General features: G+C 54.5%; 1 protein-coding gene across 2 annotated transcripts; it reads left to right on the forward strand.

Moving 5' to 3' along the window:
- The first annotated feature begins 154 nt into the window (after positions 1-154).
- NDUFV3 (NADH:ubiquinone oxidoreductase subunit V3) lies at positions 155-16,491 on the forward strand. Of its 2 annotated transcripts, XM_003358981.6 has the most exons (4): positions 155-226; positions 1,643-1,763; positions 8,678-9,760; positions 12,497-16,491. In XM_003358981.6, the coding sequence occupies exons 1-4, from the start codon at positions 179-181 to the stop codon at positions 12,658-12,660; spliced, it is 1,416 nt and encodes a 471-aa protein (XP_003359029.4). In that variant the 5' UTR covers positions 155-178; the 3' UTR covers positions 12,661-16,491. The 2 variants fall into 2 exon arrangements, with proteins under 2 accessions (XP_003359029.4, XP_020926701.1); XM_021071042.2 differs by lacking the exon at positions 8,678-9,760.
- Positions 16,492-23,498: the final 7,007 nt, after the last annotated feature.

Below are 23,498 nucleotides of genomic sequence, written 5' to 3' on the forward strand. Positions count from 1 at the left end.
CCCGGTTGCGCGCGCAGGACCTCGGGTGTGGTGCGCGCGCAGCGGCCGCTGCCCCGCCCCTCGCCGTCCCTGCCTGTGATTGGCCTCCTCCTTCAAGGGGGCGGGCCGCCACGCGTCAGTCCGGGGTGACCTCCGCCCTCCCGGCGCGGCTCCGGGCGGGCGCGTAGGAGTCACAGCCATGGCGGCCTCGCTTCTGCTGCGGCAAGGACGGGCCAGGGCGCTGAAGGTAAAGCGGTGCCGAGCCGGCGGCCGGGAGCCCGTGGAGCGCCGGGGCGAGCCTGCGGCCCTGACGGTCACTCCGGCCGTCCCGGGACGCCCTGACCTCGCTTCCCTGGCCGAGGAGAGGGCGCTGGGTGCGGGGAATGGGGGGCCGGGCCCGGGGCGTGGCCTGGGTCATTGCAGCCCCCGGTGTGCTGTCCAGGCCACGGACAGGTGTGGGGCCGCAGAGGTCCCGCCCGATCAGCGTTAGAACCGTTGAGGACAGTGTCTTTATTGCTTATTTAACTCGAGAGGAAATGAGGGAATTTTCAGGCGCTTGGTTGGCCGGGTAGCTTACTTGGCAGCCACAAGAAGGACCAGGCTGGTCCTTTTTTTTTTTTTTTTTTTTTTTTTTTTTTGGTATTTTTAGGGCCGCATCCGCGGCATATGGAGGTTCCCAGGCTAGGGGTCCAGTCGGAGCTGTAGCCGCCGGCCTACAGCACACCCCCAGCAACGCGGGATCTGAGCCGCGTCTGCGACCTACACCACAGCTCAGGGCCACGCCGGATCCTTAGCCCACTGAGCGAGGCCAGGGATGGAACCTGCGTCCTCATGGATACCAGTGAGATTCGTTTCCACTGCGGCAGGACAGGAACTCTAGGCTGGTCTTTGGAGAAAGAAAGGCTTCCTTTCTCCATGTAGAAAAAGCCAAGTCCCCTTCACTCTGTTTAAAATTAGAAGGGGCTCTTGTTACAAAAGCAAAAGCTAATGGTTGCAAAATCAAGTGCAAAAGGTGGACGACATCTCTTGTCCGAGAGTCCACTACTTACCCTACTCACCTAGTTTTTTAAGCTGTCATGTAAACATATACACACATGCTTCTGTCATAAGCATAAGAAGCAAACGTTTCACCTTCACCTGTGTGCTGTAAGCGCCTCTGCTCTGTGTCCAGCACTGGAATAGGACCCAGCACACAGTAGGCCTTGGTAAATATGTGCTGAGTGAGTTAATGTGCTATGCAATGTTTTCCACTTACCATAGATGGTAGACAGTGTTGAAACCACTGCTATTCATCTACCTTGTTTTTAATGGGTAGATAGTGCTTCTATTTAAGCACAGGAAAACATTTTACAAAATGAATCGGTATTTTGTAGGTCGGTAGTTAATTGGAGATTACAAGAAAGTGTGCTCAGGTAAAAGTCTGGTTGGAAAAATACCCAGCTGTTAGCAGCGACAGTCCTTGAACTCCGGTGTTTTTTTCCTTGCAGCTTTTTTTTGTGTTTTCCGAAATTTCCATAATGCACATAGATTATGAAAATTGTAATAACCATTAGAAATATGCCCTATGAATGCAAGGCACGTATATGTTGTAATATAGTGTTCGTGTTGTAATAACTGTTGGCATATTTCTCAGGTGTCTGTGTGCGTTCCATCCTTTTGACAGACGGTGCTCCTAGAAGGAGGAGTATTTCGCGGACTCGCTCCTGCAGTTTCTCTCTCTGCAGAATCAGGAAGGAATGAAAAGGAACGGCCACCGAATCCTAAGAAGCAAAGTCCACCAAAAAGTAAGATTCTGATGGTCGTCATAAGGGAGAGAGAATGCAGAGTAAAGAATCAGCTTCGCAAGCATGAAAAGGAGTTTTACTTGCTGCCTAATTTGACTCTTCATTCCCAGCAGGGTCCAGATTATAACCAGACCTAAGATCTGCAATAGATTTTAGACCCAACACAGTAGTGACGTAACCGTAACCATCTTTGATGCATCATGTAGCCCTGTTTTGGTTCTGTCTGTATTTTCTTTTTTCTTTTTAACTTTTTTTTTTGGTCTTTTTAGGGCTGCACCCACGGCATATGGAGGTTCCCAGGCTAGGGGTCTAATCGGAGTTGTAGCCTACGCCACAGCCACAGCAACGCCAGATCCTTAACCCACGGAGCGAGGCCAGGCATCGAACCTGCAGCCTCTTGGTTCCTAGCCAGATTCGTTTCTGCTGCGGCACGTCAGGAACTCCTCTGTCCGTGTTTTCTAAATGCCAAACTCCAGTGTAGCAATGGCAGGCAGGGTGTAAAGGCTCTGGCACTTGGTGGCCCTGATCTAGTCCCATCCTGGCCTGAGGGAGCCGTGACCCCCCTTGTTTTTCTTCCCTGCTTGTGACTTTGGTCGGTGTCAGGCTCAGCTGTGGTCTCCCAGGCTTTGCTTGGCCCCAGTCCAGGATCGCAGGGGGCCTTTGTGGCTGCAGACTCGGTCCAGAGCAGGGCCCTCCCACCGTGACGCACTTTGATGAAGCCTGTTTCCAACCAGTTTCCAGCTCTTCCCACAGTCACATTGACTTTTATCCCTAGTTTTTGACTTTTTATCCTGAATCCAATGTAGTAAACCCTCGTGGAAGGAAAATAGGAAACACAACAGTCCATTTTAGCTACTTCTGGGCCTTTTCTCCTCGCTGCTCAGTACCAGTAACTGATGGTGCTGCAGGTCCATTGCCTTTAGTCCTAATTGACGAAACGTCAGTCACCTCTTAAGATACGTACGTAACATGTACAGTCTCTTTGCAAATCTTTGACCAGCTGGGGTTTAGAAGGGTAACTTGAGTTTGTCTTATTTTCATCAAAATGTCATTTCCTCAATTTGATCATTTGCAAGTGTGTGGATGCTTTTCGTCTCTCCAGCTGCACACAAAGAACGGGTAGGTTATGAAATACTGCTGCGTTGTTGAGTGAGCCGGCCTCCGACTGCCTCTCACATGCCCTCGGCCCTGGCTGAGGAAACGCACCCTCCCCGTGGTGTCTGTGTGTCCATCCACCAGAGGCCTGGATTTAACAGCAGCATTGTCGTATTCTCTCCTGTGCTTGCTGCATTTTTTTTTTTTTTTTGTCTTTTGGCCATTTGCTGGGCTGCTCCCGTGGCATATGGAGGTTCCCAGGCTAGGGGTCCAATCGGAGCTGTAGCCACCAGCCTACGCCAGAGCCACAGCAATGCGGGATCCCAGCTGTGTCTGCGACCTACACCACAGCTCACAGCAACGCCGGATCCTTAGCCCACTGAGTGAGGCCAGGGATCGAACCCACAACCTCATGGTTCTTAGTTGGATTCGTTAACCACTGAGCCACTCTGGGAACTCCTGCCTGCTGCATTTTTAATGCTGGGGTTCTTTTGTAATTTTCAATTTATCCACTTTCTAATAGGTATCTTAAATATAAGGCCTCTGCTCCACGAATCACCCTTTTAGAAACGTGCTATATGTGAGGAGAAATGGAGCACTTAGCCTCTGACAGTGTGAACGCAACACTGAGCGAGGAACTGGCCTTGGGCTCACACAGCCGCTCCCTCTGGACTCGGCAGGGCCCTGCCGGCCTCTGAGCCCCTTCGTGCTGAGTGGGGTCAGCCTGCCAGTCTTGCTGGGTGGATGTGAGATGCGGCACCTGGGCTGCTGTCTGCGTGTGCTGTCAGGTGGGCAGCACTACACTGTCTGTAATGCACATGACATTTGTGTCTCATAATTTAAAAGAGAATTCTAACCCCTGCATGAAGAGAAAAGAATAGTGCTTCTGAGTCCCTGTGTGTGGGTTTGGGTGTTTCCCCCCAAGTGTCAGCGATCAGGGAGCAAGGCACAGAAGCTGGGGGCCTGCCAGGGGCACATTAGCACATGAAACCCCTGGTGCCCTCCTGCACAGCCGCCTGGCTCGCCTGCATTGATGTTCCAGTGAATTCAGTCACAAGGCTGTTTTACAACAATCAGTAATAACTGAATAACTGTGGCACTGTTTTTTCTGTCTTTTTAGGGCTGCACCCATGACACATGGAGGTTCCCAGGCTAGGGGTCAGATTGGAGCTGCAGCTGCTGACCTACACCACAGCTCATGGCAACACGGGATCCTTAAGCCACTGAGTGAGGCCAGGGATCGGACCCTTGTCCTCACGGATATTAGTTGGGTTCATTACCACTAAGCCATGACAAGAACTCCCTGTGTCACTTTTTAAAGACTCTGTTGGGAAGCCGAAATTCATCAAGTCCCCATTTCAGTAAGTGAGGAATCTCCGGAAATAGGTGTTCAATGTATTTAATTCTAACTGGCATTTCTCAGCCCTGTTTTCCGTACTCCTTGTTATGTCACCTGGGTCTGGTCCCCACAACCCCATCGGTGGGGACAGTGAGTATCCCTGAGTCATAGATAAGAAAGTGGGGGAGGGGGGAGCTCTTGAGCGGCCCCTGGTCACGCAGATGTGGTTGCTGGAGTCTGGACTTGAACCCAGGCAGCAGGGCCCCACAGTCCATACTTACAGTCAATATACTGTCTTGCTCCTGGGAAAAAAAATCTCAATTCTCATGTGTTCATTAAAACAAAAATAAAACCCAAATACTACTAGTCAGGCTCACCTTAAAAGAGTCTTCGTGACCATGTGCAACGCCAGCGTCTCTTCTTTCACATCTTTTTGAAACGCGCCTTCGTTTCTGAATGTGCTTTGCCTGAAGCTAGTCTTGTGGCTCAAGGCCGAGGTGTGGGAGGAGGGCTGCCGCCCTGTTCAAACCCAAGGTCAGGCTGCTTTCAGCAGGGCTACTGGAATGTCGACGGTTCAACAGGCAGAAAAGAAGTTCAGGAAACTCAAGGGTTTTTATCTTTTTGGCCGCATCTGCACCCACACCCGAGGCACATGGACGTTCCCAGGCCAGGGGATCAGTCTGCAGCAGTGGCCGCTGCGCCACGGCGGGAACTCCTTGAAGTTCTATTTTCAGAGGAGGTAGAGAAGCAGTAGAGACCTCTGCTGTCAGTAGTGTTGGTGGACCTTTATTTCTGTGGGTCGCAAGTGCTTCGCTGAGGGTTAGAAGCAGCTCCGAGAGCCCCCATCCTGTGCTGGGAGGTGCGATCCCCTGGCTCGTCCTGTTGAGGTAGCTTCGTGGTTTCATACATGTGTCTTTCAAGGACAGTCCGTCCACACGGAGTGTACAGGCCTCCGTCCTAGGCAGACCCAGGAGGCTTCCTGGAAAGGAACCGGTGACGTCCCACCTGGATTCACAGTGAGGGCCGTTGTCCCTCTGCGTGGTGGCCTGCCTCCGGGTGCCACTGTCCTGCACTGCTGAATGCAGATGGGGACCCACACTGGCACGTTGGCCCAGGGTTACTGGTGGCAGCTGCAGATCATCGTGGGCAAAGCTTCCCTCTGAGTCCCAGGACGCTGCACCTGTGCTGAGTGGGTCAGAGGGTGGCTCTGGATAAAAAACGTTCCTGTAGTTTAATAACCTTTCCGTGGGATTCCCCCAATAACTAAGCCTGAATAAAAGATACTTTAAAGCATTTTTATTTCATATGGTAGATAAGACTATTCTTTTCAAACACAATTTCATTTGAAAATTTCAATAGGTGATAAATCAACATATATATTTTTTGGGGGGGAGGGTCTTTTTAGGCTCGTGCCTGCAGCATATGGAAGTTCCCAGGCTATGGGTTGAAAAGGAGCTGCAGCTGCTGGCCTACACCACAGCCACAGCAACAGCAACAGCAACACCAGATCGGAGCTGCATCTGTGACCTCACAGCAATGCCAGATCCTTAAGCCTCTGAGCAAGGCCAGGGATCGAACCCGAGTCCTCATGGCTCCTAGTTGGGTTCTTATCACTGAACCACAATGGGACCTCCAACCCATATAAATTTTTTTTTCCCAACCTGTAATATTTTTATAACTTATTTAAAATGTAGAAACCTCCATAGGAGTTCCCACTCTGACACAGTGAGTTAAGAATCCAGCTGCAGCTGCTCAGATCACAGCAGAGGTGCAAGTTTGACCCCGATCCAGTGCAGTTCGTTAAAGGATGTGGCATTGCCACAGTCTTGGTGTAGTTTACAGCTGTGGCTTGGATTCACTTCCTGGCCCGGGGACCTTCCATGTGCTGTGGGGGTTGGGCATTAAAAAGTAAAAATCTCCACAGTAAATTTTGGAACATTGAGGTGTTATAATTTTTTCTCTTTAAAGCCACCTGTCTAAATAAGCCTTTGTTTTAAGTTAATTTTTCACCTTGGAAAACTCATGCTCAGTACAGAAGCGGATTAATTAGACAGGTGAGCGGGCCAGCAGGGTTTGGAGGCCAGCACGTCTTGTACATTGCGTATAAGAATTTCTGAGCCGTATCCGATGTGTTTAGAAGGACAGAGGGAGAGTTCCAGTGCCTATGCATGCCTTGTGTTTCACATGATGCTGGAGCTGTGAGCTGCTTCTGCCGTCAGAATGCAGATTCTGGGATGGCACACAGCCGCAGAATCAGACAGGGAGTGGAGGTGACAGAGGAGGTGGTGAGGACGGGCCGATGGTTTTACAGTCACCCACTGCTTTAGCTGTCCAGTCGTATCCTCTTACACTGCCCAGTAACCTCTCTCTGGCCCGTTTCTCTTTTTTAAACCTTTTTTTGTTGGGGGGTGGGCACACCCAAGGCAAGTGGAAGTTCCTGGGCCAGGGGTTAAACCCAAGCCATGGATGCCACCTGTACCACAGCTGTGGCAATGCCAGATCCTTAACCCATTGCACCACAAGAGAACTCCCTCTCTGGCCCATTTCTAATTTGGGGTTATTCCTTAGTTTTCTTTGATCATTTTCTATTATTTTGTTGTAGATCTATAAGCTCCCTATGCTCAGAAAACAAAATTTTTTTTGGATGCCAATAATGTTATAAAGTTAGGCATACATTTTTTTTTTCCACTTTAAAGAAGTCATTTACATTTTAGTGTAAAATAGACTCCTAGACTTGAAAATAAAGACTCTAGCTTTAGAGTTTGCTCATCTGTAATGTATTTCTTAAAATTTTGCTTTTAGATTTGAAAAGTAATTTTATTTTATAAAAACCCCTCCTAGGAGCTCCCGCTGTGGCTCAGTGGGATTGGTGGCATCTTGGGAGCGCTGGGATGTGGGTTTGATCCCCAGCCTGACAGTGGGTTAAGGATCCACAGTGCGGAAGCTGCAGCGTAGTTTACAGCTGCGGCTCAGATCTGATTCCTGGCCCGGGAACTCCATACGCCTTGGGGTGGCTAAAAAATAAATTAAGTTCTTGTATTAAAACAAACAAAAAACCCATCCTATATTTTTCTTCTAATCTGCATGGTTAAAAAAGATGTACCACCTGAGAAAACGGAGTGAAATTAGCTCTAATGCGTGTACTATGGGATTTCATTCTTTTTTGTAACTAACCCGACAAAATCTAAGTCTTCTGTTAGCACTTTCTTAGAATATGCTTTAAAACTCCTCATCTCCAGTGGGGTGTGTATGATAGCAAATTACTTTAGACTTTTTGGTCTTGTCATGCTTTTTCGTGGCAGAAAAAAAAATCCCCAAATGACATGATTTTGAAGGATTTTCTTCCTTTCAGGGCTGCCTGTTTGAACCACGTCATCCTCCCCCTCGTCCCCCCCCACCCCCCCGCTCTAAGGCTCGTGTGTGTTTTCCCCGCGTCACACCACACTCGTCTGTACCTTTGCTTTGCTCATTTGTTCAGAGAGTTCAGGTTCATCAAATACTTAAAAGGTGGGGGTAGCTTTTAAGTATTTGAGATATACCAGTATGTTTAGGGATTTAAGAACGTACACTTTTCTGGAGTTCCTGTTGTGGCTCAGCGGAAATGAATCTGACTAGTATCCATGAGGATGCAGGTTCGATCCCTGGCCTCAGTGGGTTAAGGGTCCAGGTTGCCGTGAGCTGTGGGGTAGGTCGCAGGTGTGTCTCAGGTCTGGCGTTGCTGGGGCTGTGGTGTAGGACAGTGGCCACAGCAACCGATTCGACCCCTGGCCTGGGAACCTCCATGTCGTGAACGTGGCCCTGCATTCTTTGTAAAAATGTCTTTACAGAAAAACGGACAGCATATATTTCTAAACCTTCATCGTTGGAAAATGTCTTTATATTGTAGTCTACTTTAAATTTAGATGGAATAGTAGTTTAAAAATAATTATCGGGTGCTCCATCATGGCTCAGCAGTCACAAACCCAACTAGTATCCATGAGGACGTAGGTTCGATCCCTGGCCTTGCTCAGTGGGTCGGGGAGCTGGCTTTGCTGTGAGCTGTGGGGTAAGTGGCAGACTCGGCTCGGATCTGGCGTTGCTGTGGCTGTGGTGCAGGCTGGCACCTGCAGCTCTGATTCGATCCCTAGCCTGGAAGCTTCCATATGCCATGGATGTGGCCCTAAAAGACCAAAGTAATAATAATAATAATTATCAAGACACCCTCGCTGTGAAGGATGGCGACAAGGTTGTTACTTCTGTTGGTAAAAATCTCATTTAAGAAACTTCTCAGCTACCAAGGAAGCCACGGACGTCTTTTCCCTGTTCTTTCTCGCTGGGCTGGCTCTCGCTCAGGCGTGGGTGTCCGCGGAGCGGTTCCTGACTTGTGTCCAAGATGTTATCAGCAACAAGCTGATACGTAACGAGATGTCTGTGACCTTGATGCACTTACACTGTTTTTCTGACTATTAAAAATGATATTCCTCTTTATGCCGTTTCCTAGATGTAGTGGCGGCACAGGAGGGGGGCACACCGCTGGCCACCCCGGCAGCCCCTGAACTGTCCCAGCAGCTGTCCTCACCCACGTCCCCCCCAGCGGCTGCGAGGCCAGGTGGGACGCTCGCTCCCCCCAACCCCGGTGACAGCACACTGTTCACAGACCGAGGGCGTCCCAGATTCCCATCGAGAAAGACTTTGGTCGAGTTTCCTCGGAAAGTCCTGTCTCCGTTCAGCCAGCAGGGCTCGGATTCAGCAGCCACGCAGGCGAGCAGGGGCCGGGCGGGGGACGCGACCTCGTCCTCCTCGTCCTCCAGCTCCTCGGACTCCGAGTCCGACGACGAAGAGGAGGGTGACGGCTCGGAAGCTGTTCGTCCAGTTAAGAGCACAAGCCCGGGAGGGTCTCCCAAAGCAGAGGCCCCCCGCTCCTTGGCAGGTGGAGCCCCCCAAACAGGCGTCCCAGCAGAAGCGAGGCCAGGCCCCCAGCAGCCACATCCAGACCTCGCCGCTGCAGAGAGGCCCCGCCAGGCCAAGGGGAAGGGGGGCTCCGGGGCACCGGAGGACAGAAGGGCCCCCAAAGCCGCAGCACCCGGGTCACGAGGAGGCCCAGGGGCCGCCAGGCAAAGTGAGACGCCATCGCAGAAAATACCCAGATCAGAGGAGGCAGATGCCGAAAGCCAGAAGCCACCTGAGGTTAAAACAAGCTTACCTGACCCCACAAAATCAGGATTATCCACAGCCCCCAGGGGCGGCCCAGCGTCCGCGGAGCCGGCAGCAACCCCGGCAGGGGCCCGGCTGCCGGCCACTCCTCTCGAGACTGGAGAGCGCCCTCTTGGGGAGCGGGTCCCGGAGCCTGGCGGGCAGGTGGCCTCTCCCCTCTTCAGCAGAGCGCCCTTGGGAGGGCAGGCGGCAGAGGGCGTCGCGGAGGCCAAGGGAGAGCTTCTGGAAGGTCGGCCCCTTGTACAGGGTCCGAAGGCCGTCCCCGACGGGCAGGATGAGGGCGCTGAGAAGAAGGCGCTGAGGCCCGAGGAGGAGGCTGGCATCGCTGGAGACGCAGCACCCGGGACGGCAGGCCGGGACGCCACACAGGGTACATGGACGTGCGCTCGAGACCCTCTTGTCCTTGGGGGTCGGGCTCAGGAGCCGCGGGGCGGAGGGACGTGCTGGGGTCCTGTGACGGCTGCAGGCCCGCCGCCCTCAGAGGGCGGAGGGTGTCTCTTACTTACCAGTGCACACACCGCCACCCCAAATCCCGAGACGGGGACGGCGCGTTCCCCGTGGGGGCGCGTGCCCCTGGCTCTCCCGACTCTGCCCCGCCCGGTGCCGTGTTGGAAAACTGGCAGCTTAGCATCGCCATCCTTCGCTTTGGAGGGCGTCCGTTTTCTTTCTTTTTTCTTTTGTCTTTTTAGGGCCGCACCCGCGGTATATGGAGGTTCCCAGGCTAGGGGGCCTGTATCACAGCCACAGCCACGCAGGATCTGAGCTGTGCCTGCAACCTACACCGAAGCTCACGGCAACGCCGGATCCTTAACCCACTGAGCGAGGCCAGGGATCGAACCTATGTCCTCACGGATGCCAGTCGGGTTCGTTACTGCTGGGCCACGACGGGAACTCCCGAGGGTGTCCTAAGTGCTCGTTTTTGAACCTGCAGTGCATCTTACTGAGTGGGGGGGGGTTTGCTGCTGGCTCCCCCAGCTGAGGAGCGGTGCTCCCAGCCGCCGTGGTGGCCCTCAGCGAGCTAGCCGGGCGTCTCCGTCTCTCCTGAGGGGCGGCCGCGTGTTAGGGGTTAAAGCCTCCACCTGCCTGGGTCTGATTTACCTGAGGGGTGCAGCCGCTGCTTGCGTTTCCTGCACGGGATTTTTATGAAGGGCTTTTTATGCTGCCGTAAATTTTTAAAGGGAAACTGGTTCTTCCTTTTGCTACCGTTTCCTTCCACGTTGAATTTTTGTATAAAATCGAGCGCCCTTCAGGCGGATCCTGCAGAGCAGTGAGAGGCCTGCAGCTGTAGGACCTGTGGCTCTGGAAGCGCTTCAGCAGCGAGCCGCGCTCCCGCCTGTGTGCGCCTCCTGCCTGTCTGGGGCCCCTCGCCTGTGCTTCGTTGCCTGTAGTTAACCTGTCAGTGGTCTCGGGACGCTGACAGGACTTGGGTGTCTTCTTCCCTCCATCCTCTCCCCCTTTCATGAATATGCAAAGTGCCAGCGCCTGCCAGCCTTCTCGGGATGCCAGGACCTGCTCTCTTGATGCACCTGTTGTAGTCAGTCGGCTGTAAATTTGAGAGTGATGCCAGAACCTTCAGGATGCTACCACAGCGGGGGTAGAGTTTTCAGGTCACGCTTCTTTTTGAAAACAACCCAACTCTCATTTTTCATGGTTGGGTTATTTTTCCAAAATTCTCCTTGCTTAAGAGGCTAAAGACCCTGCCCCGAGCGTGGCGCACTTGCAGGGGCGGTGTCTGCGGGTGGGCGGACGCCAGCTCCCCCCCAGCCGCCCAGCCCTGCCTTCCGAGGGATTGGTTCTTGCTGAGTGTTTTCTAAACCCTCGTCTTCCCTGCTTCAGTCTCCACCCTCCCCACACCCACTGTAGGGCGTCTGCTTTGGCGTCTTCCTCCGCTCCGTTGAGATGGGGAGATGTCGCTTTGTTCAATGAGATGTCACGTGGTTGCGTACCACTAAAAAAGTGAAAAATGAAGCTTTCGGTATGCATTCAGATCACGGGCAACTGCATTGTGAGTGAGGGGAGGGAGTCCCCGTGGCCGAAGGTGGGGTCCAAGTGCCCCTCCCGCCTCCACCCAGCCCGCCCCCGTCCCGTGGGCTTGCTCAGGCCACGCTGCAGGGGAGCCGGAGCTTCTGCCCCGTCCACACACGGAGTTTGAAGGTTACCAATTGTGCATGTGTGACCTCAAAATTATAAATTGAGAGGAGTTCCTGTCGTGGCTCAGTGGAAACAAATCCGACTAGTATCCGTTAGGCCAAAGGTTCAATTCCTGTCCTCGCTCAGTGGGTTAAGGATCTGGTATTGCTGTGGCTGTGGTGTAGGCCGGTAGCTGTAGCTCTGATTCGACCCCTAGCCTGGGAACCTCCATATGCTGTGGGTATGGCCCTAAAAAGCAAAAAAAAAAACTTACAAATTAAGTGTAGTTGTTGCTGTAATTGTTTCCTAATTAAAATTATGTTAAGCTACAGGAAAAAAAATTGCCAATTGTGTAGGTGTGTGGGTTTTAATTCTTTTTTCCGCTTAGAGAAATAAGACTAAGTTAGAATTTTTTAGTCTATGAATCTAGTCTACCAACAACTTCTCCAGAAGTTCAACAACAAAAACTACACCTGTCATTTCCAGCTGCCCTTCACGTGGCGTCGCTCTCACCGACACCGCTGGGCTTTGCCCACTTCTCTTGGATTTAGAGACTTGGGTGCTCCGTTAGTTTCCCTTTTTAAGTTTTTCTCCTGTAAATGGTTGAGAAGCAGATTTTTCATAGACCTGCTTTTTTCCTCCATCTGCAGATGACCTGAAAGCCCCTCCACAGCGGTTCTGGGCGTTTTCAAAATCCTGGGCGGCTGTAGGTGTTAGGGCGCCTTGTGGGAAGTCTCCCGTTTCTTCTGTCCTCAGGGCTGATGTGTGTTTTAGTATCAATTCTCTGCTGATTTGTTTGCCTTCTCAGACGCTATTGCTTCATGGGCTTTTCTGAGTAGACAGTGTATTCATTCCAAGTGGGGCTTATGAAGAACGTGCTGGGTGTGTGTGTGTGTGTGTGTGCGCGAGCGCGTGCGTGAAGACTTAACCAGAAGCGCCCTCCTTGGGGGTCCTCACGGCCTTGTGTCCCCCGCAGAGCCCACGCCAGCCGCCGCGGCCGCCGAGCCATTCGACAACAGCACGTACAGGAACCTGCAGCATCATGAGTACAGCACGTACACCTTCCTCGACCTGAACGTGGAGCTCTCCAAATTCCGCATGCCTCAGCCCTCCTCGGGGCGGCAGTCCCCCCGCCACTGAGCGCCCGGCCGAGAGTCTCCTCTCCTGCCGTCCTGCATCCTTGCCTGGGAAAATAAAATCTGCACAGCGGTCACGGCCTGTGTCCTTGTGTCCCTTCCACACCGAGTGCAGGGAGCGGTGAGCCAGCCACGCTCCTGCTGGGCCCTCAGGTGTGTGGGGAAACGTCCGCGCACAGGGAGCCCTTCTTTGGTCACAGAGCAGGACTCAGTGGGCAGGCCCACAAAATCAGGCTCGCGGGTGCTTCCCGAGGTGGGATTCCGCTGCCGAGAGCGCCCCGCGGGTGTCGGTCTGCTTTACCGGCAGGTGCGCGTGCGCGGTGCTCACGGTGCTCGCTTGTGACTTGTAGACCTAGTGCTTGATGCATTGGACATGGGGGTTTAACCACCGCATTGCAAAGAAGTGAGCTCAGAGCCTCTTGGAATCAGCGAAGGCATCCGTTGTGGCCTTGGGGTGGGGCTGCGGAGCAGCTGCTGGGTCCCGTGGCCGACGGGCGGCCTGTGTCGGCGGCCGGGTGGGTTCGCATCCCTCGGGAGAGGACATGACTCCAGCCCGGGTGGGTGCGGTGTGAGCGGGCTCCCATGTGTCACCCAGGGTCTGTGCGCCAGGCCCACGTGTCGAAGAGGTGACCGTCCACTGTGGGGAAGGAGCACACCCAGGGCATGGCACCCTCACCTGGGGCCGCACGGTCCCCTAGAAGGCCCTCCGCGCCCGCGGGCTCTCGCGGCCTGCCTGTGGATGGTCCCTGACATGCAGAGATTCCTTCACTGCCCGCGCTTGGCCGCTCTTCAGTTTACGGGAAACGGAACAGGGCGTTGTACCGAGGCCTCGAGCCTCCGGAAGCCTGCACTTCTTAGAGGCGTCCAGGTACGGGCCCCGAGGCGGAAAGCGAGCTGCGATCATCTGCCCAGGTCCTGCCACCGCCCAGGAGCCTCGTTTCTTCCGTCACAGCACAAAGCCCCCGTCACCAAAACGGGAAAGAGCAAGGTGACTCAGACGCACTCTGCTAACCCAGCCACGGTCCACGCCGAGCGCGTCTCCCCGGCGGTGGCGGCTTTGGCTCGATGTGACCATGTAACGTACATCGAGCTTTGTCCTGCCAGGGTTTTTCATCTGGTAGCTGGCTTCCCAGCCTGGGACCCACTGCGCCCGTGGCGTGTGGGGTGCGTGGAGGACGATGGACTGTGAAACCACAGGCGGCTTTCCCTGTGCTCTTGGCGCCATGGAGAGTTGTTCTTTTTACATACAAATGAGTCCAGGTGTATTTTCTTTCTGCTGCACCCGAGGTGTGTGGAAGTTCCTGGGCCAGGGGTTGAATCCGAGCCGCCCCTGTGGTGGTGCGGGATCCTTAACCCACTTCGCTGGACTGGGGATTGAACCTGTGCTGCCCCAGAGACAGTAGAGGGTCCCCAGCCTGCCCTGCCACAGCGGAAACTCCGAGTCTGAGTTGTATTTCAGTTTGAGTGAAGTTGTCCTGTGGAACCAGGGCCACTGGTGCCCCTTGCGGCCTCCCTGCGGGGTTGGTGACCCCCTGCCCCGCCCCCCAGAGTCCACAATGCACAGCACCAGGCCTGGACCCGTCCTGGCGAGTGGCTCCCCGGTTGTCTGTCTGGCGGCAACACACCGTTACTGGCCCAGCGCGGCTTTGGGGATTTGGGTGATCTCCCACGTTCTCTTTGCAAGGGCGTTGCTGGAAACGTGCGTGACGAGCTCAGTGTGCGGTGTGTGTTGATTGCTTAAGCTGCGTGTCCAGAAGCCGGGCCGAGGCATCGCATGTGAGCCATGAACATACCTCGTGCACCAGATTTTAAACCAGCTTAATGTGTGTTAAGGTAATTACCTCCTTTTTAACTTTTCCCATCAGGCCACCTGAGCTCCGGCCTCTCCCAGACCTGGTCCTCTCACACCCGATACGGCAAAGGCCCGTGGCTGCAGGGCTGTGCGGGGCCCCAGGCTCAGCCTGGCAGTGAGTCTCACCTTGAGAGTGACTTTTAGTAACTGGGAATCAGCACATTATCGTGTGGCTTTTCCAGCTCTGCGTCCAAGCCGGCGCTTGGTTTTTGGTGGCTTCCATCCTGCCTGTCTCCCAGGGGCTCCACAGCCTCTCCCCGCCCCCCATCGCTGTCTCCCCCGCCTTGTCCCCCTCCCCCGTGTAGGAAGCACTCAAAGGTTTGTAAGATGAGTCAGCCGATCCCACGGGCACGCCACCTGCGGGAGGCTGCGGGAGGCTGCGGGAGGCGGGACCCCTGCAGACCTTCCGTCCCGTGAGAGCAGGGTGGCCGGGGTGGCACGCTTTTCCCCAGGTGGCCGAGGGTAGATATGTTTGCCTTTGCCACGTACAGTCTGTGTGGCTCACTCGTTCTTTGGTTTCAACCCTTTAGAATGTTTAGAGAACCAGCCTTGCTGTGGGCTCTTACCAAAAGAGGCAGAGAGCAGGGCTTGTCTGAGGCCCCGCATTGTGCAGCCACCCCCGGTGTTAGGGCACCGCCGCTGCCACCGAATTCAGCGAAAGCCTGGCCAGGTGGTGCCCTTCGGGGCTCAGCACCCCGTCCCCCACCTTCTCGCCCTGCCCTCCTTCCCCTCGCCTCCTCCAGCCTGGGTTCCAGAAGGATCGAGAAGAAGGCTGGAGTCACAGTTCACAGCCGAAGGGGTGCGCTGTGGCCGGGTCTCCTTCTGCCAGGCCTGCCGGCAGCATCCGTCTGCACGTCCGCTCTCCGCCGGCCTGGCCGGGGCCTTGGGTTCAACGGCGGTTAAGGCTGCAGGCCTCTCCTGGGTTCGTGGCCTGGGAAAGGAGGCGAGGGGGCGGGGGGTGCAGGTCACATGGGGCCTCAGAACAGGAGCAGGGGTGGGAAGAGGGGAGGCTGGGTGTCCCTCGGAGCAGCCTTGGGGGGCAGCGCCTCTCCCGAATGATGGAGGCGCCCAGGGATTCAGCCCTGCAGGTGGAGCTGCGGAGGGAGCCCTGGGGGGCCCGAGGCCCCAGGGTGCGTACGCACCAAGACCTGGGCGCCGGGGCAGCACTCGGCTTGGCGTTGCCAGCGGGAAGGACTGGGGGCTGAATCGTGAAGACAAGCTCTGTGTGGGTCACCTCCACCTGCTGCAGCAAAATAGAGCAGCCCGAGTGGCCAAACCGCAGGCAAGACTCCTGGCCGTTCTGGGGCTGGGCGTGCAGGGTCGAGGTACTGGCTGAGCCTTCGTGCACTGGGAGCCCCTTCCTGGCTCGAACACGCCTGCCCTCCCTGTGTCCTTGTGTGGCAGAGTGTCTCTTCTGATGTGGACACGAATCCCATCTTGGGGATCCCCCCACGTGGCCCCTCAACCCTCATTTCCTCCCATAGGCTCCACCTCCAGAGCCATCACATGATGGGTTAGGGCCTCACCCTGCACGTCTGGGAGGGTCCGAGACGGACCACAGCACGCTCTGCCCTCGAGGAAAATTTAACCCTCTGGTTTTATAAAAACCAAAAAAAAAAGCCCAAATGAGAAAAGCTGGTAATTTATTTCAAATATTCTGACAAAAAGTGAGGAAAGGGGTAAACTGCACAGATGATGAAAAAAGAACGGGAAAATGCTGATAATTGCTGATGTGGTGCCGGGCCTGTGGAAGCTCATGATTTTCGTCTCTCACTCATCAAGGCCTTGGGAAGAGTCATCCTAAAAAGACTTCCTTGTTCCCGCTGTGGCGCAGCAGGTTGCGGATCAGGCGTTGTCTGTCCAGCGGCTTGAGAACCAGTGTCTCCCGGAAAAAGCGTATTTTTCTGAAATTTAGCAACAACTTTTTTTCAGTTCAATATCTCTTCATCTGTTAGCATTAAATAATTGAATGAATGCCTTTTATTTTTGGAAGCGTCAGATGAGTTCTTTTGTGTCAAACAGTTTCTTGTACAGAAAAGACTTAAAATTAATATTAATTTTCTATTTTTTATTTCATTTTATTGCTTTTTAGGGCCACACCCATGGCACATTGAAGTTCCCAGGCTGGGGTCTGATCAGAGCTGCAGCTGCCGGCCTCCACCACGGCCAAAGCCGCAGACACGCCAGATCCTTAACGCACTGAGTGAGGCCAGGGATCGAACTCAGCCTCATGGTTCCTAGTTGCCGAGACCAGCTCAGCAGGTTGGGGCTGAAGAACGGGGGCTGTGAAACTTACGGAAGAAAGTTAACATACAACGAGACACAGAGACACTTCTCTTAAGTAAAGGTGGCAACCGGGGGACCCAAGGTCTCAGGGACCCGAGCGCCGCCTCGAGAAACCCCACTGCTTTTGTGGTGGTCTTGAGGATGATGTCGTGTGAGGAGGGGGCTGTAGGTGCAGGAGAGAGGGGTTTTAAGTTATTTTAAGTCACATGGCCGGTTGCTGATGAAGCTTTTCCTCTGACCTTTAGGCATTGAGCAGTCATTAGCATTGAGGAAGCTTGGCCTCGATCTCTAAGCGCAGCACCCAGAGAATCACCACTGTGCTTCCGCAGTCCGCCTGCCTGTTTGCAGCAACCCTGGGTTTGCACCTGGGTTCTCCCTGCTAATGCATATGCAGCTAACGACCCCTCATAAACCCCTTGGGGCCATGGGGCTCCTCTTGTATTCTTAAGAGGACGTATCACGCTGTGCAAACGGCGGCGGCGTGCCCATCGGCACAGGTCCGGCCTGCCCAGACCAACGCGTTAAGTCCTCATTCAGCCGACCTGTGAATGTGGTGAGTCTCTGGATGCTGCGCTTAGAGATCGAGGCCAAGCTTCCTCAATGCTAATGACTGCTCAATGCCTAAAGGTCAGAGGAAAAGCTTCATCAGCAACCGGCCTTGTGACTTTTAAAATAACTTAAAACCCCTCTCTCCTGCACCTACAGCCCCCCCCCCCACGACATCATCCTCAAGACCACCACAAAAGCAGTGGGGTTTCTCGAGGCGGCGCTCGGGTCCCTGAGACCTTGGGTCCCCCGGTTGCCACCTTTACTTAAGAGAAGTGTCTCTGTGTCTCGTTGTATGTTAACTTTCTTCCGTAAGTTTCACAGGCCCCGTTCTTCAGCCCCAACCTGCTGAGCTGGTCTCGGCACACAGGAATTCTGACAATTTAATTTCACATGATTCCCATCGGTAAAGAGAAGGTAGGCAGAGATCCCACTGTGGTGCAGCCAGTTAAAGATCTGGTGTTGGAGTTCCCATCGTGGCGCAGTGGAAACGAGTCCGACTAGGAACCATGAGGTTGCAGGTTCGATCCCAGGTCTCGCTCAGTGGGTTTAGGATCTGGTGTTGCAGCTGTGGTATAGGTGGCAGGCGCGGCTCAGATTCAACCCCCAGCCTGGGAACTTCCATATGCCATGGGGGGGCGGGGGGCTGAGAAAAGAAACAAAAAAAGAAAGTGAGAGAAACACAGGCCTGTGCTTGCCTATGCTGTGTCCCCGAGCCCTTTGTCCCGGGTCGGTTCGCAGGGGAACCAAATCCTCTGATAGGATTTCTCAGGAAAGACCTGCCACCGTCAGCTTCCCCTCCCTGCACGCCTCCTCCCTCACCTACCTCTGCTGTCAGCCTCCCTGGACGTGGTCAGGGCTCAAGGGCATTCGTGGTCACCAGTCACCGCGTGTTTGCGGCCACGCGGTAGGTTCTCATGTTCACGTCATGTCTGAAATCATACAACAGGTTCAGGGGCAAGTCCCTGGTCCTGTGACGGCCACGTGTCCATGAGGCCTCCCCATCAGCCGCCTGGCGGGTCCTGCCCGGGAGCCCAGCCCACCGCACCCGCCCGGGAGCTCGGCAGCTCGGGACTCAGTGTGAGCCCGCAGACAGGTCTCAGTTCCCCAGCCTGAGTGTGCCCGCCACCACTCCGAGCCACCGGGAGGGCACTGGAGGGGAGCGAGGCTGTGTCTTGGGTGTTTGTGGCCAAACACCTTCCTTTTGCATCTCTGACCCCCCCTGACCCCATGAAGCCCCGGCTGCCCCCCGGGGGGGGTGCTGAGGCCTGTCCCCTTGGCGACAGGGTACAGCCGCCTCTGGGGCTGGGGAGCGTCCAGTGTGCGTCGTGCCTTGATGGTGACCAAGTGCATCTTCACACTGAAAGCCAGCGCCCCTGTTGTCAAGCTGATCCAAGCATGATGCGTACATGGGGGCGGGGGTGGGCCGCAGCAGGCGAGGCTGCCCCACATTAAAAAAAAAGGACTATGAATTTATGGTTTCCAATGAACTTTGGGCAAAAACCAACACCTGGAGTTCCCGTCGTGGCTCAGTGGAAACAAATCTGACTAGTCACCATGAGGACACAGGTTCGATCCCTGCCCTCACTCAGCGGGTTAAGGATCCGTTGCTGCTGTGAGCTGTGGTTGTAGGTCAGTGAAGCGGCTCGGATCTGGCGTTGCTGTGAGCTGTGCTGTAGGTCACAGATGAGACTCAGATCTGGTGTGGCTGTGGCTGTGGTGCAGGCCGGCAGCTGCAGCTCCAATTCGACCCCTAACCTGAGAACCTCCATATGCTGTGGGTGCAGCCCCCCCCCCAAAAAAAAGAGAAAGACAAAAAAAAAAAAAAAAAAAAAGACTGTTTTCTCCAAAAGTCTGGGGAACCCAGGAAACATTCACTGTCTATTTTTTTGTTTTGTTTTTGTTTTTTACTTGAGAAGCTGCCCTGAGCTGTCAGAAGTCGTGTACACTTTCCCCTGAGTGTTCTTGAAATCACGAAAACCACACAGTAGCGACAGTGCTTGGCACATGCTTCCTCTCGGTGAGAAGGGCAGCAGGGGCCCGGGGCAGGCAGTGCCAGTGAGCTTTCTGCAGCTGTTGTGTCCCAGCTCCGCGATGGGGACATGGCCAGGTGAGGACTGGGACCTGCCCAAGGTTGTCCGTCGCCGGGATGAAAATGGGCTGCCCCTCGGGGGTCTTGCTCTGAGGCTGCTCTGCTGTCTGCGGACCCCGTCCTTCTTCCCCAGTCGGAGGTGGAAGGGGCACAGCCACAGCCGACCTCTGCTCTCCTGCCCCCTTCCCCAAACACCCAACATCCTGACAGGGGCCAAAACGTCTGTGTCTTTCCACAGCCAAGACACGGTAACGACCTACCTGTCCATGGACAGAGGAGTGGCTAAAGGAGAGGCGGGGCGTAGACACAGTGGAATATTACTCGGCCGTGCAAAGAGTGAAATAACGCCTTTGCATCAACATGGATGGACCTAGAGGTATCCTACTAGGTGAAGTTAGGAAGACGAGTATCACATGACAGCACCTTTGTGTGCAATCGAATGATACAAATGAACTCACAAAACAGAGACCGGCTCACGAACTGTGAAAGCCAACTTCCGGTTACCAAAGGGGCCAGATCGGGGGGGAAGGCAGGACTGGGGGTTTGGGGTGGGCGTAGGCACACCAGTGTGTTAGGAATGGACGGTCAGCAGGGACCTGCTGTACAGCACACGAGCTCCGCGATGAGCTGGGTGGGAATGATGTGTGCACGTGGAGACCTGGACCACGGAACAGCAGGAATTAACGCCACGCCGTAAATCACCTTTACTTTGGTGAAATTCAAACCCCAAACGCCCAACAAAACATGTGTCCAACGCTGCATTTTTTTCGTAACAGAAAATCCCATCTGAGACAGGGAAGGTGGGGTCCCAGCGTGGGGTCCTGGGGCCTTGATGAGCGGGGGTCTCCTCTGACATGGTGCGTTTCTCTGCGGGGCGCCCTGGAGGACTTTTTACACCCCTGGGTCGATGCATCTGAACGGGCTTCCACAGGTGAGCAGGCAGCCTTTCTTCCGTGGGGGTCAGGATGCTGGGGAGACGGGCGTGCCCCAGGGCGGCACTCCTGTGGGCTTGCCCAGACCTTGGGGCGCAGGAAGAGCCAGGGGAGGCTGAGGGGGGCAGCCTCCTCCCCCCAAAGCCTGGCACCCTGTGCCCCGAGCAGTCCCGGCCGCCCTCTCCCACATTAAGAGACCTGTCACCTGTACCGTGTCTGACACCCACAAATCCATGAGTACCTTACCTAACGTTGGGAAGGAAACAGTAACGGTATCAGTGCCTCGGCCACGGCGGCCGGGCGGCGGGCGACGACGAGACGGGTGTCCCAGAAAGGGGGCTGTTGGGATCTGGGGAAGCAAAATCCGCCCTCACTCAAGGACAAGGGATTCCACGCATGTGTGGCTACTAGAGCAGCAGAAGTTACTGGGGGTTAGAATCACGCCTAGGACAGCTGGGGACACAGGTAGGAGCACGAATTGTGTGCTGTGTGTGTTCTTTTATCCATCTTGATCTTTGAAGTATGTGAATTCATTACTCAAAAGTAGAATCAAATTTTAAATCATTTAAAAAAGAGAAAGAAGCAACTCTTCTTACCCAACGATGTTGAAGATGTCTCTTCTGGAGTGGCCTGGTGGCCCAGGGGTTAAGGATCCAGTGTCGTCACTACTGCGGCCCAGGTTCGATTCCTGGCCTGGGAACTTCCGCAGGCTGCAGATGCCTATTTTTTATAGTTTTATTTGGCTGACCCCATCTGCTGAATTCCCAGCCAAGTAGGATGTAGCAAGTGGGACAATCAGGGGACAGATGGTGGCCAGGGACAGCATGTGCCAGCCTGACGCCTGCAACAGGCAACCAGGCGAGTGCATTCCAGGGGTTCGGGAAGCCTGGGGAGCAGTGTCTTTGGCTTTCTTAAGTGATCAGGGCTGGACTGACCACCTGGATCCCATGACGAGAGCAGCCTCCTGGGGGACATGCTCTGTCTGGGGATGCCAGCCCTGCCCGGGCAGTGGGCTCAGCCTTCGAAGGATGGAGCCCCCTGTCACCTTGGCCCCTGACTCCTTTCCTTTCTTTTTTTTTAAGCACTGGCTTTAGATCTAATCCAAACTAATCAGAGCCAGATTACAAGTTTATCGTGATTTTTTTTGGGGGGGGTGCCTTTTTTTTTTTTTTCTAGTGCTATACCTGCGGCATATGGAGGTTCCCAGGCTAGGGGGCGAATTGGAGCTGCAGCTGCCATCCTACACCACAGCCACAGCCATGCCAGATCCAAGCCACCTCTGCGACCTACACCACAGCTCACGGCCACACCGGCTCCTTAACCCATTGAGCAAGGCCAGGGATTGAACTTGCGTCCTCATGGCTTGTTACCGCTGAGCCACAGCAGGACCTTCCTACAAGTCTATCGTGATGTTTTTAGTTCATCAGAAGCCGTGCCAAGGTTTTCAGAGTGTGGGGCTTAAAATATATCCTCCTCCACTCTGAGCCAGCTGGTGGAGTCAAAGAAAACGCTGTCTGCTTCGGGACACACGGCCTGTCTCGGCGGCTGGAACGAGGGAGAAATCGAAGCAGAAGGATGTTCTGGCATGGAATGAAAAGGAAGCTTTATTGCATGGAAAGAGACAAAGTGTCACGCCACCAAAAGCTGTTTTCAGAAAGACCTGATTCTGTTTTTGGGGGGGTTTTTGGCCGTGCCCACAACATGCGGAAGTTCCCGGGCCCGGGATCAAACCTGCGCTGGATCCTAAACCCACTGAACCACCAGGGAGCTCCATGTTTTCAGAGAAAATTGTCTTCTTTTGTTCTGCTTTGGTTTTTTGTTTTGTTTTTTAGAGAGCTGAAGGGGTGGCATATGGACATTCCCAGGTTAGGGGTCGCATCAGATCTTAACCCACTGAGCAGGGCCTGGGATCAAACCCGCATCCTCGTGGATACTAGTCAGGTTCTTAACCTGCTCAGCCACAGTAGGAACTCCTCTCGGAGAGAACTATTAAATGGCAGAGTTGGTGAAAAATAGGGTCAAAGGCACTTCTGAAAACTGACGTGGGTGCCGAGGACCCAACCGTCCCAGCTGAGACGCCGTCGGGAGAGGGGGGAGGGCCTGAGACGTGCTCGGGACAGAGTTGATGGGACACGCTGCCAGGTGACGTTCGTAGGCGGGACAGGCCTCCGAGTCCATCAAGGGGGTCCTTTTCCTGCTGGGGGCTCTCAGCGCCTACCGTCCCCCTTCTCACTGCCCCCTGGTCCTTTATTTTTATTTTGATTAAAAAAATTTTTTTTAAAGGAAGAAGCCTGGCAAGATATGACAGGTTGGGAGCTGAGGGGGTTTATTTTATTTATTTATTTGTTTTTATTTATTTCCTCTTTTTTTTTTTTTTTGAGGGCCACATCCTCGACATGCGGAGGTTCCCAGGCTAGGGGTCAAATCAGAGCTGTAGCCGCCGGCCTCCACCAGAGCCACAGCAACGTGGGATCCGAGCTGCGTCTGCGACCGATACCACAGCTCACGGCCACTCGGGATCCTTAACCCACGGAGCGAGGCCAGGGACCGAACCCGCAACCTCGTGGTTCCCAGTGGGATTCGTTTCCGCCACGCCACGCCGGGAGCGCCCACCAGGTCCTTTACAGCGTTGTGCCGGCGTCGCCAGGGGTACAGCTGCAGACAAAGTTCGCCTCCACGCAGAGGACCGCTTGGCGAGCGCGCAGTGCTTGGACCATGTTTAAGCATCTTTGCAGCCTCTTCGGATGGTCCCTGTATTTTTTCTCGTCGCTTGGCTACTTCCGTCTAAACCCCCTAATTCTCGCTTCCACCCTCTCACCTTCTCCCCGCTTCCCTGAGTGTTCAGTGCGTCACTGCTGTGACTCAGGATTGGACAACACAGCAGAGACTTCACGGCTTCGCGCTGGAGAGCCCATGTTTTCGATGTTCGAATTTACCGTTGGGGTTGGCGCGTCATTAGGGAGAAATGTGTGTGCAGCCCGAGGAGGCCGGGAGCGGTGTCACTGGGGACGCACGAGGCGTGCGCGGGATGCACACGTCTGTGTAACGGATCGTTCTTGTTCATCATAAAACTCTCGAATGACTCACAGATGTGTGGCCCTCGCAGCTGTTCCCGCCTCGCTAATGGCCTCGGG

The sequence above is a fragment of the Sus scrofa genome, chromosome 13 (assembly GCF_054392235.1).
Source record: "Sus scrofa isolate SSC_HxYL_T2T_F1_AM1 chromosome 13, Sscrofa_HxYL_maternal_Yorkshire_Landrace_v2.0, whole genome shotgun sequence".
Taxonomy (NCBI): domain Eukaryota; kingdom Metazoa; phylum Chordata; class Mammalia; order Artiodactyla; family Suidae; genus Sus; species Sus scrofa.